The sequence below is a fragment of the Cydia amplana genome, chromosome 7 (genome assembly GCF_948474715.1).
Source record: "Cydia amplana chromosome 7, ilCydAmpl1.1, whole genome shotgun sequence".
Classification (NCBI taxonomy): domain Eukaryota; kingdom Metazoa; phylum Arthropoda; class Insecta; order Lepidoptera; family Tortricidae; genus Cydia; species Cydia amplana.
Window position 1 is genome coordinate 15,694,861 of NC_086075.1, and position 16,308 is coordinate 15,711,168.

At 38.3% G+C, this 16,308-nt stretch overlaps 1 protein-coding gene across 1 annotated transcript in view; it reads left to right on the forward strand.

The window, feature by feature from the left end:
* Window positions 1–1,392: 1,392 nt before the first annotated feature.
* Window positions 1,393–16,308, forward strand: part of LOC134649526 (uncharacterized) — a 140,567-nt gene continuing 125,651 nt past the window's right edge. The window contains exon 1 of the mRNA XM_063504291.1: window positions 1,393–1,991. Within this exon, the coding sequence (XP_063360361.1) occupies window positions 1,703–1,991 (289 nt within the window). The 5' untranslated portion in view covers window positions 1,393–1,702. The remainder of the gene's footprint in view (window positions 1,992–16,308) is intronic.

The following is a 16,308-nucleotide window of genomic DNA, read 5'->3' on the forward strand; positions in this document are numbered from 1 at the left end:
TGGTCAACCTTTGTCAGTAAATAGGAACAAAAAAAAACTATACTCATGCTTTTCTTTTGGGTGCTAGTACAAGTGTAAGACAAAGATAGTATGATTCTCTCTTTCTATGTTTGGAATAGACAGTCCTTTGACAAACTATATTTAATCTAACTATTTATTATTTATCGCTAAATGTATTTTTTTAAAGATAATATTGATTTTATGTTGCAAAATGTTTGTTTTATCCTTTATTAATTTAAATAAAAAATAACCATTTATAGCCTATCCATAGGTATGGCGAATTTATTATGTACAGCGTATGTACAATACATATCAGAATATCATCAATACAGATTATAAAACAAAGTCCTCTGCTGCGTCTGTCTGTCTGTATGTTCGCGATAAACTCAAAAACTACTGAACGGATTTTCATGCGGTTTTGATCTATCAATAGAGTGATTCTTAAGGAAGGTTTAGGTGTATAATTTGTAAAGGTTTTGTGTAAATTAATTGAACTACCCGTGCGAAGCCGGGGCGGGTCGCTAGTAAACTATAAATTTAAAAGATCCGAAAATAACCTACAATTTAATTTTTTATTAATAACAAATAAAACGCATATTTAGAGATAGAGATCTTTATTTTGCATCAAATGTACGTACAAATACATCCTATTTGTACAAATGCGGTTAAAACCCACAGATTATAAATGCTCCCAGCAGTTTGGTTTAAAAACAAATATAGTTGGTCAAACCAAATTGTCAGTAAATAAGAACATAGAAAACTACATATACTCATCCTTTTCTTTTGGGTGCTAGTACTGGTGTAAGACAAAGATAGTATTATTCTCTCTGTCTATGTTTGAAATGAGACAGTCCTTTGACAAACTGTATGAACAAAATTAAAAAAAAAACACATAGAGTCTGTGCGGAAAGAGAAGAGTCGTGGATTGTATAGGGCCCAATACATTCCACGGCTCTTCTCTTTCCGAATAGATTCTACATTATCTAGAATAACATAAAATATCTGGGTGACCGAGCTTCGCTCGGAAAACATAAAAAAAACTCGAAAATGCGCGTTTTCCCAGAGATAAGACCTAGCTAGATCGATTTTTCGCCCCCAAAAACCCCCATATAGCAAATTTCATCGAAATCGTTAGAGCCGTTTCCGAGATCCCCGAAAAAAAAATATATATATATATATATATATATATATATATATATATATATATATATATATATATATAAATAAATAAATAAATAAATAAATAAATAAATAAATAAACAAGAATTGCTCGTTTAAAGGTATAGTAGCCATAAAAATTAAATATGTATTGTAAAAAGGTAATTTTCGCCATGTATATGGCAACACTGGAGTCGCGTTCATTCATTTCAATTTCAATCGGCCGGCAGCAGGGGCGCGTAGAGGCTGTGGCATGTCGCACACCGTTATGGCGGGATCTCGTGAAACAAAAGTTTTCCTAAACTTTTTAACTTAAAACAACTTCCATTAAATGTTAAACTATTAACTACAATAAAGCAACAACTGCATAGTACTAATCAAATTAAGGTATATCAGTGAAAGTTCACCGGTCAGGATGTTGGTTAATTCAAAGTGGCGGTTACCTGACGTTTTTTGTGCTGTGTGTTGAATGGATGACGGAATTAAGATTATTTTGCACGGGGATGGGTGAGTAAGTGGTTCAAGGTGTTTTAAGACTGTCGCGATGCCTTTCGTGCAGCGTGTGGTAGAACCGAAGTTTCTGTCGCGGACTAGTTTACGTGACGAGGATGGGAGGCCTAGGGTCACCGACGAAGAGTTGCAGGCGGTCACTAACTGTACCCTGAGCAACGCGTTGAGGCAACTGGCGTCCCTCGTGCTCCTTGCTGAGGATATCTTCAGCGAGCTGACGGCTCAGCTTCAGGGAATAACCGAGCGGTCGAAGGTCGCGCAAGTGAAGATTGAAACCATAAACGGGGTCGTCGAAAAATATGATCCCAAGAAAGTACCAGTCCGTGAGTATTATTTAATTTATTCGTATCATTATTTCTCTTATAAGTTGAGTATTTTGTAATCAAAGAAGCCACCAGCATTGCGCGCTTTTTTTGCAGTAGAGTAGCGAGTCATCAAGGTGCCTTTTAAATGCGTAATTGGCAGACCTTTGGCTCTTAAACTCTTTTAATACACTTAAATTGAATAAAGCTGCATAATTTTATGGTATAGGTATAAAACGCGAATTTTAATAAAATAATAATAATCGTTTAGCCGCGAATAACGTCGACGGAAACCTTATTGTTTAAAGAAAGCGAAATAGGTACCTATATGGGTATACCTTTATAGTAGTCACATACTGAGATATATTAAAAATAAACATATCTGTAGCTACCTACCTGCCTCTCTGAATCGTCAGATTAGGTCATTCACCTCATCGTTACTAAAGTCGTGACCTCCTAGATTCCTCCGTACAAATTACTATAAAAAGGCGCGGGAACCTAGGTACGCCCATTACGCCACTGTAAAGCATTTATTGCTCAAGTATTCATAAATAGCTATTTATAAGTGTTATTTTGCTTTTCAATAGGTTGTATGTCCTTGAGCACGCTGTAAGTAACCTAACAGGTGACATTTTACTTATTTACTACTTATTAATTATAGCTTGTAGCCTATGATTATTTTACTACTCACGTATGCTTTCCCAAAAAGTTTGTAATATGTATTTATTATGTTTGGACGGCCCTACTTACTACGTGTAGGCAAGTGTAGGCAACTGGTGTAGGTACCTATTTCATCTAGGTACCATTTACCTTTTTTCTTGTCAGAATCATGCGCTCGTTTGATCCTATGGGAGAATAAAGTGTCCAAAGTTTAGTATTCCATTTTGTTACCATTATTCTTATACCTACTATGACGGTAACGTAAATTCTCTAAATAGACGATGTGATAAAAAAATAATCCTTAAGTCCTCGACAACAAGCTTCTGTGCTTTGACTACAACAAAGATAGGTTTGGGATTCTAGGTACCTATTTTATACCGCTTCGAGCAGTAGGAAGTTTTTTTAAAGTTAATAATAGCCCTTGACAATAGATAGGTACCTACCTAGTTCAAACGGTCCATAGTAGTCCGTACAGCTCCCTTTCCGTGATATTTATTATAAATAATATTCATAACTAGTTTGCAGCAGATGTTGACTCTTCGTTTATATATTTGACCATAAAATTCATAATTTATTGTGTATTGCTCCTGTACTTTTAAGTCATCAGTAAACTAAATCAATAGAAAATTCCAGAGCTCCGTCAAGTCAAGTACTTTTGGATAAAATTAGGTCCTAAAGACAGGGTGGTCAACCTACAGATAACCTTCCAAGTCTAATCAAATAATAATGAGCTAGACGGCTGAATGGAATGACCTAAAATTTATTAATCAGTCAATAAACCTGTTTTCTTGATACATAGAGATAAGTAATTTAATTTATGCAATATTAGGTACCTACTTAAATTAAAAGAGATAAACCCCAGCCTAGTTAATCATCGGTTTATTTCGTGCCTACAACCTAGGTACCTGATTTTAGTATCTCTACGTGTTTGAAAGTGTTTTTTATAATATCTAAATTTCAGTAATAAAAATACGTACAAAACTTAAGAACTAAAACCCGTTCTGAGCCATGCCGGGTCCAAAGGTCCCCATCACGCTAGCAGCGTTAAATAATAATTTAATATCTTTTAAAATGGAGGAACATCATATTAAGGATAAGGAAAGTGACCCTAAACGTTCCCTTTCAAGATATTTTATTAACATGATGCACCATTACCCTCAGACCACCACAGCCATCAAAACTCGCAGCCATAGACAACATGGCCGCGGGACCATTTGTAAATTAATCCGACGAATAAAGGACCACAGACTCATTATCTTGTACTCTTGAAGGCGCCGCCACTAATACGTAAGTACGTCGTACAGTCAAGTGCATTTAGTTAAAACATTTATATTAAAATTAAAACGAGTTTAACTTTAGAATCATACTAGATCAGGACACGTTTCCACCACGTTTCGACCAAAAAAAACGTAATATATATTTATGAACGTAAAAAATTAAGCTTTACGAACGTTAAATCTACCTTCCTACTGTTTCGTAAGTATCGTGTTTCTTTACAAACTTAGAGCGCAGATAGTGATTTAATTCTCTTTGGCGCAGATTCTCTAAGTCTGAAATATTCGGACGAGTTTTTTAAAATCGATCGCATTCCACTTTTCAAAAAAGAAAGTGTTTTATCAGACTACTGTAACATTGTTTCAGCTTCAATGTTATGATTGTAGCGCTAAAATATGTACTTACCTGAATAGATTTGTTGTTGATATGATAATAAAATTGGTACCTATCTAGCAAACAATTTCTCACGTATTTTTAACCCAGTACCATTCTCAAGACTCGAGAGTCGAGACTCGAGCGTATTCCAATGGTGCGTTCGTGGACGAATACCTATCATAGCTCAGATTCGACGCGCTTGTTTTAAACGGCGAAAGATCGATTCGATCGACCAATACTCACAGTAAACGTTCTCAACTGTACCGGGATGATGCATTGCTGGACGCTATCTAAAAACCTGTTTGGGCATTCGGGCCCGCTGTGTGGAAAAAAAAACTCCCAGATTCCGACGCGGAGCACAAAAACTTGAAGATAATTTCCCTTCCAATGCCACAGGATGCGCGCTACGTTTGACCGCTGGAGTATTTAGCAAGTAGAGACGCTATTCAACTTGCTTAATGACTATTCGTGACATGACGATTATAAGGCTACTTCTGAAAAAGTTGTGACAGCTTAGTAAGGAATGTCATGATACCACCCTTATTGCACAAAAGTACCGATGTCCGAACATGTAAACAACAGTGTCGAATTGTGCCTCGAGCAAGCTACGACAGGTGAGATGTTGTTTTAATTGATTTTTTTTCACTGGCTGTTGTTAAAGTACTTGAGTTGATTGAAAGTTAGTTTGATTCATTTCATGGACATATTGGACACTTGTGAAACGAAAAATAAATAGAAACTAAAGCATCGGCGTAAAAATAAAACTCAACAAAATTGTGCCAATTGCATTGCTTTACACGTGATACGCCCCTAACTATTTCTAGAAATTACCACTTTTCTCGCTTGACCCGTTTTACAATTGTATTGTCTCCTAAAATTAATATTGGCTGTAAGTACCTACGTACTTACTCAAAAGATTAAGATGATCTTTTTTATGCTTATTTAAAGAACCTCCAGAAGTGTTGTAACCCTTAATGGCGCCGTACGGATTATCACGCCTTAAACCTAATATGTACATACTTCTGGACCACCAATGGCTTCAATTGTCAGAGAAGAATATGTCTTTCAGCTAATATTAATATGTAATATTATTATAATGACAATAATGCAAGTCAATTAATTCCAACCCTTTTTAGGGTTCCGTACCCAAAGGGTAAAAACGGGACCCTATTACTAAGACTCCGCTGTCCGTCCGTCCGTCCGTCCGTCCGTCCGTCCGTCCGTCTGTCACCAGGCTGTATCTCACGAACCGTGATAGCTAGAAAGTTGAAATTTTCACAGATGATGTAGTTCTGTTGCCGCTATAACAACAAATACTAAAAACAGAATAAAATAAAGATTTAAGTGGGGCTCCCATAAAACAAACGTGATTTTTGACCGAAGTTAAGCAACGTCGGGCGTGGTCAGTCAGTACTTGGATGGGTGACCGTTTTTTTGCTTGTTTTTTTTTTTGCTTGTTTTGCTCTATTTTTTGTTGATGGTGCGGAACCCTCCGTGCGCGAGTCCGACTCGCACTTGGCCGGTTTTTTTAGCACCAACTGCCGAGCTACAGAGTTTAATTGAAAGTTTCGTAATATCACAAGTCTCAGAAGTTTCTTCACAATTTACATAAAGTAATCGTAAATCTGGACACCATCGATACATACGGTGATTGGAATCCAAGGGAGACTTAAATCTTTCAACGTTCTAATAAACTTTGATAACTTGATTCGTTATTTTCAACGATACCAGTTACGGCAATTTATCTTATAAATAATGTATGTACGAAAAAGAATGAGGTAATTTGCAACGAGCTCCGTCATTTTATAAGATGCTAAATATTATAGAGTTACTTAAATATAAATTTAGCCTTTGGGCGATTTGTATTATACTTAAATACGCCTGTATGAGAATCCTTTTGATCACGTTGCGACCTTTGCATACAACTCAAATAAAAATTCCTTGTGGATAGGTAAGTAGGTGTAGTGAGGCAAATATAATCCTTATTAACATTAATGATATGATATAAACAGTCGCCATCAGATACATCGGAGCGGACAAGGTGTTTACAAATATGTAAGCAAAGCGATATTTTTGAGTAGGCTTGGCCGCTCCGATATCTCTAAGTGTAAGGCCTGAGTGGACGCTCGAGTCGGGCTTGCAGCGGGGCGGGGCGTGCGGCGTGCATGTTAAACAAATGCAAACGTATAGTAGCGGCCTTAGTGTACGCTGCTCAAATTACTTGTGAGCCCGACGCCACGCTGCACGCCCCGCCGAACGCTCCGCTTCGAGCGTCCACTCAGGCCTTACACTAATGGCAACGGAACATAACAATGAATACCATTCTTACTGAGTGCCTAACTCGCAAAGAGATCTCAACTTGTAAATTTGACATTAGCTACATGCCGAGTGTGATGGTTAGTGGTTTACAAATGCAATGGCTAGAGGTTTACAAACATACGTGAGTAACGTGAGTGCACTCAAAAAGTTACATTCCACACCCGGAAAGGTAACTTAAACAAGATAAACATTCACGGTGCTTTTGTCGCCGACTATTTGTCAGTCCAAATGCATTTCTAAAGGAATAACAAAGTACCGTTGACTGCCTCCCACAGACAGTACATTAGGGAATGAAGTTATATTACGCTCAATAGTCGGTCACTACACATTAAAGAACACACTTATACACAGAATAGGTATAAAGTCTAGGAAAAGTTCGTGCCTTGACATTGACAGCTGAGACACCTAGTTTGGCTTTTCTACAATTTAATAACTTTGCCTGTAAAGAAGCTGAATAACGCATTGTTCGTTGCATACGTTGTACGTTGCGTCGTCACTATTTTACAAAATAAAAATAGCCTGTATTTATGTCTGTAACTCATTATTTGTGAATATTTCAAATTAACTGCACGGGTTTCAAACTTTTAACCGCGTAACCGAAATACGCTATCGCCGTCGCACTTTCACACTTAATACAGAGAGGTGGAGATGAGAGGAGACGTGAGGACATCAACCAATAAATAGCATTGATTGTAATCCAATTGATGTATGTGCAGTTGTATAGGTATATGCATCTTATGTATGCTCCGTCTACTAGGAGATCTGTGCGAAGTACAGTTCGATTCGAGCGTTCCGAGTAAACAAACTCGCCTAGATGACCTGACATCGTTTTTCGGTTCGAGCGTAAACACCACGATTCTGACTAAAGTAGTAAAGTACCTACCTTTCACCTGGCGATAACAGCTAAACTTTGTTTTAGCGACTGTCGTTTCGCTTGACCTTTCCTGTTTATCACTCAAAACCTTTAACCGCGAACCCGATTCGAAGTTACAAATGAATGCCAATTTTATCTCATTTTGACATCCTTCGCTTTTATATTGTTAACTACGAGTTACATGCGCTGCACTGCAATTCAAGTACGAGTAGGTTATAAAACTTATAAATAAGACTTGAATATTATGAGATATTTAAAGTGCGAAGGCCGCTACTTATGCCGCTACATATGTATCTCGTTACGGGTATAGTATTTGCAAGCCCAAATGTAACAGTGTTTTAACAATGATCCCCCCCCCCCTCCCTTTTTTTCTAATAATCAGTGTTTTTTCTTTGCCAATTTGAATTGGGACTTAACTACGAATTTTCGGCACCTGTTTACTTAATTAGTGTAGTATATTTTTGTCCAATCTAAACAGAGCGCACACTGTATGCATAAACATAATAAATTTCAAAACTAGCACGCCTTACCGCAACTTCGTAATGAATGTCAAGTCGGACGAGTTGCGTCTAGATGTGCTAGACATGCTAGTATCACTACAAGTGCCGTAATACATATTTTCTCCGAATATAGACTATTCATTGGTATTTCACAGTTCTATAAAACAAAAGGAAAACACCCTACATTACGACACAGCACCATGGTCGAATCAATTAAAATTAGATAAACAATGTACGCTCGTGTTGCCACAACATCGCCTTCGCCACGTTTGCGCAATATGTTATTGGTTCGTTGGCCGATAAACTCCTTATCAGCTTTCTTCGAGACTAGCAAACGAGTACGAATAAATTAATTAAACACGCTTGAACAAAAAACCCATGCCAAGATAAGACAGGTTAAAATAAATTGAACATCCATCTACTCCTTGGCCAGTATTTCTCAAGAAACCACAATATGACGTTACTTCAAAAATCCCTGGAGTTGTAGGCGTCCATAGTATAGTAGTGTAACCGGTATATTTCAAAATAGAAAACGTTTCTTCCATTTGCCTTGTGTTTCGTGATTTATTCGGCTCCAGGTGGATCTTTGCATAAATGACTGTACAAGCGATCAAATGTCAGCCGTGCACACAGAACAATATGCGACAGGTTTCCCATGCCTGATATACCTATCTCGTGAGAAAAACTCTGAAGCGTCGGTATACCACCGTCACTATACGAAGTCCCCCTCTGAATCTAAAAGGCACTTCAAACCTTAAGAAATACTTGCTCAATCGACTGTTCTTTTAGCTTTCACTGACTTTTCTATAACACGCGCGGTCTATAACACATTGGACGCAATTTATCTCACGCAATAGGTCAAGGTCACATGAGCTTTTAAGTACATGATTATTCTCATTGTTCGAAACGCAGGACCTCAGCATGCTTAACTTTCATCAAAATATACAAAACACGAAGGCCTAAATTAAACACTAAGGCCCACTTGCACCATCCCACTAACCCGGGGTTACGCTGTTAAACCATTAACCCAGTGTCAAATTGTACTGGTAACTATGGTAACTCCAGGTTTAACCGGTTAACCCGGTTTAGTGAAATGGTGCAAGTGGGCCTAAGGACCGTAAATTCTTTAGTATACCGTGCCCACTATAACGACTTCTCCGGAGGTGGTCCCTGTTCCAATTCCAAATCTGACATTAATTCCTGTACTTAAGTGGTTTATGGCCAGTATCTGATATTAAGGAGCTTCATAAAATCGAATTATGAACAAAACCGCGTCTCTTTCGACCTTAACACTCAAATAACGATAGAACGTACGATAGTGTCACCATAAATCTCTGCTCCTTAAATATTATATGGGAGGAAATTATAGAGAGTGTTTCCGTGCCCGCATCGCGGGTATAAGGAGAAATTATATTAAACTGGATAATACTGGGCGTACAGTCGTTCGCGATACAAAACGCAATTATTTCTCATAAACAACTATTTACTCTTGACAAATTTTATTAAATTACCTACCATATCCTGAAGAGGTATGTGTTACTTTTTTCCACGAGTGCAACATCTCGATTACATTTTCGAAAAACTGAAAACGTAAAGCAGTGGAACATCTTGGGCACCTTGCTGTCAACTATTGGAATTAGGTTTACATTAGGATGTTTACCTCGGTATTGGAACACGGACATACTCCGAAAAGAGGTTTTGCCTTGTCTTAAGGGGCCCACTGATTACCAGTCCGCCGGACGATATCGGCCTGTCAGTTGTTCGGAACTGTCAACTTTTTGTTCTAACTGACAGGCCGATATCGACCGGCGGACTGTTAATCAGTGGGCCCCTTTAGAATTCTTAGATTGCCAAACGGCAAAACGTGAACATACAAATTTAATGTATTCATTTTTCATTTCCTAAAATTAAAATTCATGTAACACTTTAAACTAGCAATTAAAGAGAAGACCATAAAAACATACATAAACCCAATTAACTAAAATATTCATTTGTGTTTTTATGGCTCTCTATACCGGACGAGATTCATTCTGTGATAAGAGAGTTATTAGCTGGACCATTTGATTCATACACTAGATTCTAAGTGGTTAATCTGGCGCTGAGATAACGTAGACTAATACTTAATCACAATCTGATCAACAAGCCACTTCCCCTCTTTGAAATTGTAAATATGTAAACTTCAACTAAGTTGCAACTAAAAATTCACAACGAATGTCCTTACAAAAAACACTGAACTGAGTTTGTTAAACTCTAGCGCCTCTAGCCATTTAAATAAAGTTTTTTCTTGTTTAAGATATGAGTCTTGGAGGTTCCAACCTCCCCTGAAAGTCCAAAGACAAGACATAATTAAAAAATAGCAATGGTTTTGAACTTAATTACTCGTACTAATTAAAGGTTTAAAACTTAGACTGTGTATTTTAGTTGTTATTAAAAAAAGTTAAAGAAAGACTAACCGAAAAGACACTGGTAGTATCTAAAGGATATCCTTTAGATACTACCAGTGTAACGAGTCCCGTACCAACTCAACTTGAGGATATGAGATCAAATGTATCAGACGTTTCCAATTACTCCTGTCCATTACAGTCTTGAAATAGCTGTCGTCCAATAAATATTAATTTCGCATCGGATAAAACGTTATCGCTCGTCAGGCAACGTTCTGTCTATCATAATAAGGATCTCGACATACGGGTCTTGCGTGTTTAACGAGGTTTCATAGGCGGACACGCCAAATGGGACTTATCGCTAAAGTAGTCTCAAGTGGATTTTCGAAATTGCACTTAGCTGGTTACCCTTGTTGACAAATTGTCTTATAGACCGCCGACCGACTCGGCCGAGACCGTGAATTTGATTTATTTTTGCCCCTTGTGATATTAAAAGACTTGCTATTTTCACACGTGCTGCCGTTGCTATCATATTGGAAGTTATTTTTACTGAACTTGGAGATACTGTTCTAGCTATAAATAAGAGAAGCTGTTTTAATGAAAAAGAAAAGTAGAGGGTTGTCATGAAGGATAAAAGAGTAAATTACCTCTACTTACATCCAGTATATGTTATGCATCTCGTTTTCCGCATAAGGTATAAGCGCGCGCTTGCAAAATAATAGTGTTTCTAAACCGTACCTAGTCACCTACAAGTCTAATGCCACAGGCATCGGTGTCGCCTTTCGTCCCCGATCAGCATTTCCTTGTATAGCGGTCCTCGCGTAGACTATTCAATGTTCTCAGTACGTGTTAAGAATCCGGTAGACCCCTTTTCTCTGACATCAAAGACGATGCTTTTCATCTAAAATCTAAATTAAAAATATTAAATCATATTGCGCTCACGCAATTTAGTTCAAGTTATAATATTTCAGTGAGTGGTGGTAAAAGGGTAGCATAACGGAAACTTAAGCAAGGCTTAGCCCGTAATCTGATCGGCAGCTTAAAACTAACGGCTTCAAACCTAATGCGTTATGCCTGAATAAATTACGAAAAATAATACCTCACAAAGCCTTAGCCAATACAAATGTAAGCCAATACGGTAAGTCGACCTGACGAATATTGCGACCGGAATATTGCGAAAGAAGCCACTTTATGATTTGCGGTTAAATATAATGAACGTATTCAAAGTACTCTTAAGCACTTAGACTCTAGTTGCGTTAGGGTTTTATTATCTCACTCCACAAATAGGAGACGACAAAAACCACACTTAAGAAGCTCACCCCTCTCACTCATTGTGGGAACTCTAAACAAACAGGGAAGCATTTTTTGTTATCCTATTCTTAGAAACTTACAGACATCCAGGTAGGTCGGTACTAATTCGAACCTTTATGTATGACTAGCTGTGCCCGCGGCTCCGCCCGCGTGGAATTCGGTCTGTGTCAGTAAGCTAATTGATCTCTAATTTCTCTTTCTCTCCCCTGGAGGCGGAACTTGAAGTAAAGTTGACAGATGGATACGATTAGCGGACTGAAGTCCAGATAAAATATTTTACAATTAGGTAGGTACCACTAAACAAAACTACACTCCAAAACCAATAGTTTTTTTCGCCCTTATTCCAATATTAGACGTGATTTAAATGACACAGAGTAGTAGGTGTATAACGGACAATACAGTACTACTTTTGTATTTTTACGTTCTTGACTGTACCTATCCAAATCATGTCCATGGCAAATATCATCCAATTCTGTCCTCCAGTCAAATCATTCTGAGCATGATAAATTAAGAATTATACACATAGAAATCCATACTTCCTAACAAACTTTCGAATTTAGGTCTAATATTATATTAGTTAGAAGTAAGATTAGAGGAAAGGAGAATATTATAGATATCAAATATCTACATATATGAATGTACCGGGGATTACTTTTAACAGTGTAAAAAAATGTTGAATTATAACTTTTTAATTTAAGTGTTATTTATTACATAACACTTAAATTAAAAAAAATTGGCCTAAGTCGTAGTCGCTTGGTAGGGTGCCCAGAATGCCATCTTTATTAAAGTACGGCTTAACCCTTAAAATCGTATTAAAAACGCGAGCGTAGCGAGCGCGAAATTTTTTTGATAGAAAAAAAATTGAGAGATGCTATGTCAGGGACACAGCCGCAATGGTTTACGTGAAACGTTGGTGTGGATATCTAAATAATGCAAAAGCTGAAGGCCGAGCTCCATGTAGGGCCGAAGGCCCGAAGCGTCCAGGCTGTCAGTGCTTAAGCACAGAACAATAGTATAAGTGTCTAAATACGAAGGCCGAAGGCCGAGCTTCGTGTAGGGTCGAAGGCCCGAAGCGTCCAGGATGTCAGTGCTTAATCACAGAACAATGGTATCAGTGTCTAAATGCGAAGGCCGAAGGCCGAGCTCCGCGTAGGGCCGAAGGCTCGAAGCGTCCAGGATGTCAATGCTTAAGTCGTAGTAGTAGTCGCTCAGTAGGGTGCCCATCAGAATGCCACCTTTATCAAATGAGGCTTAACCTTTAAAATCGTATTAAAAACGCGAGCGAAGCGAGCGCGAATTTTTTTTTTGATAGAATAGGATTTGAAAGAAGAGAGGCTATGTCAGGGATATAGCCGCAGTGGTTTACGTGAAATTTTGGTGTGGATATCTGGAAGGCCGAGTTCCATGTAGGGCCGAAGGCCCGAAGCGTCCAGGATGTCAGTGCTTAATCACAGAACAATGGCATCAGTGTCTAAATGCGAAAGCCGTAGGCCCGAAGCGTCCAGGATGTCAGTGCTTAAACACAGAACAATAGTATGTGTCTAAATTCGAAGGCCGAGCTTCATGTAGAGTCGAAGGCCCGAAGCGTCCAGAATGTCAATGCTTAAGTCGTAGTAGTAGTCACTCGGTAGGGTGCCCAGAATGCCACCTTTATCAAAGTAGGCTTAACCTTAAAAGTTAAAAACGCGAGCGTAGCGAGCGCGAATTTTTTTGATAGAAAAAATTGAGAGAGGCTATTATGTCAGGGACACAGCCGCAATGGTTGAATTTTGGTGTGGATATCTAATGCGAAAGCCGAAGGCCGAGCTCCGCGTAGGGCCGAAGGCCCGAAGCGTCCTGGATGTCAGTGCTTAATTACAGAACAATAGTATAAGTGTCTAAGTGCGAAGGCCGAAGGCCGAGCTCCGCGTAGGGCGGAAGGCCCGAAGCGTCCAGGTTGTCAGTGCTTAAACACAGAACAATAGTATTAATGTAGGTTAATGTGTGTGCTGGGAGTCCTGAAGCACTCAATGAGTTTAGGAACTCCAGAGGGTCTGTTGTGGCGTTGCCTTCATCCAAGACAGTGTTAATGGATTTAGGTATATACTGCCTGTTCACTTTTGATTTCTGCCAATATCCGCGCATGTGTAGGTAAGTATAGACGTACGACCCTCTCCAGTACCCGCTGATACACCACAGTACTTACCGTCGAGCACGTCTGTCGTGCGAATCCGCTGAGCGGTCAACCGTTCTTCGCACTGCGTGAACGTCTCCGATTCTTCCTCAGATTCCTGAGACCGTGCTACCTTGTAACCTCAATACGTTGCGAGAATTTCGCGAGAAAATTGTTTTTTTTCGGAAAGGTATGGTGACGCGTTTAAAATGCAAGTCCCAAATTGTTTGACACTTACAAAGACATAATACCTATTTAAAATTTAAAAACTTTCGCGTTTTGAACACATATTAACTCACATTTATATATAGACGGGTATCTCGAAATGTATTTTATTACCGTTATTTACCGACGTTTCGACACTTTCGACACAGGTTTCACTGGTCGTGGTCGCGGCTAACTGATGTCCCAACAAAATGTCAAAACAGAGATTTGTGCAACTACCCGACGAAAAGTGTATGAAAAAGTTTGGGGTAGACATCATATTTTCAAACCACCCACTTCACATAATGTTAATTATTGTCAATGGACCTGCGATAGACCCGTCTATAAATGTGATTTAATATGTATTTGAAAAGACGTTTGACATTAACTAAGAAAATTTTTGTTTTTTTTACAAAGTACATACACAAAAAAAAAGTTTGCACCACTTTCTTAAGTTAGCGCCATAAGATTCAGGTGCAAACATAACTTAATTGAGTGTAGTGGCCACCCCCCCTTTTAGGGGTTGAATTTTTCTAGCCTAAAATAGGGCCAGGGATTTTCTTGACAGATTAGTAAAGTTTGCATCAAAATCCGTTCAGCCGTTTTCACGTGATGCGCGGTCAAATAAACAGATAAACAGACAAACAGATAAACAGACAAACAGACAAAAATTCTAAAAACTGTTGGAACGTGTTCTGTTATCGATTCTAAGTATCCCCAACCAACTTTTTTTCGAATATCTTCCATGTACAGACTTTCGACCCTCTTCAGCTTTATTATATGTATAGATAATGATAAAAAATGCAAATGGCGGGGCTCGACCGAAGAATTCTGCGATGATAATTAGCTTTGTTTTTGAACTGCTACATTGTTTACAAATGCAATTACTTGCGCCATAAATTAAGCAATGATACCGAACAAATTGTTTTAATTAATTGCTGTTTTGATGTTGCTTTATCGATGCAAATACGTGTATAAATTATTGGAGTTATTAGTGCTTTGATTGATTGTTTTGAGATACATTTCAAAGCGCCGCGCGCCGTTTCTTAGTTATAATAGGAAATGTAATTTGTAGTTAACGATCCAACTAGGTGTTAATACCTACGCAGGCTATTAGTTACAGTTATGATGTATAAAATACGCTCAACGAACAAGTTTAATTCGAATATTAATATGAAAAGTCTCGGTCTATAGGATATTCTCCTGGTTTTTGCTTGATTTGGACTAATTTGGGCATCTTTACATTAACACGATTCCAAAGAGCTGGCGAATCTATAAAAATATTGATATGATACATGTAGTCTAGGTAATAATCGACGCGACACGTGTATTTAAACAAACATCAGTGATTCAAACGTCGTAGAAAAATACAAAACCATACTTACTAAATTTCTTTTTGACGGAGGAACCAGTATTATACTCGTATTGATAACTCTCGATGTAAGCAAACTTTTTAAACATAGGGACTGAGTATATTTACAAAATATTCTAACGAAATACAATAAGAATATTTTATTTTTGCGGTCAGAATATTATTTCATACACAAAATAATATTCCCACACCCATCAAATTGCAAGTTAGCATGTAACAGACAGCATTATCCAATTGCCATATCGCATTTAGTATACAATGCGCATTCTGAGAACGCATTGAACCGCCGTCTGCATTTCGCAGACGAATTTATTTAAAGCATGATTATCCGGTTAATTTAATACATGCGTAGAACAATGGGCCTATTTTAATTCTAGTTCCTGCTGCAGCTGCGACAATGACCTTTCACAGCCCACGCTAATTATACACCGTGTTCTACGGGATAGGTACCCGACTTGCTATGGATAGAATGTAGAGCGGAACGTACTACATCTAGCGGGATTTAATGTTTTACACTTTTAAGGATATCCGAACTTGACGCAGCGAATATGCTATGACATGACTTATGCGCGTTCCCTTTGTATCCCGTTTTGTTGCGTAAATCGTACGTCAGGATAAGTTAAGCACCTGTGTCGCAGGCACACCAATGTTTGACATATAGCCCCAAGTTCCCAATCTCACAAGTCAGACCTCACATAAACAATCTGGCCGCACTATATGGCCGAGAACGTCCAAACCCAACACAATTGTTAAAAAAATGTTTAATTTTATTACAAAGGCCGACCTCCCTTTAGGGCTCTCCTGTCAACGGTTGAGCTATGAGGAGAGAATCAGAGCCGATTTGTGGCAAATTAAATTCGCATGAATATTTCCCTCAAAAATTTTCTTCGAGAGCGGTAAACAAAATGATCGAAT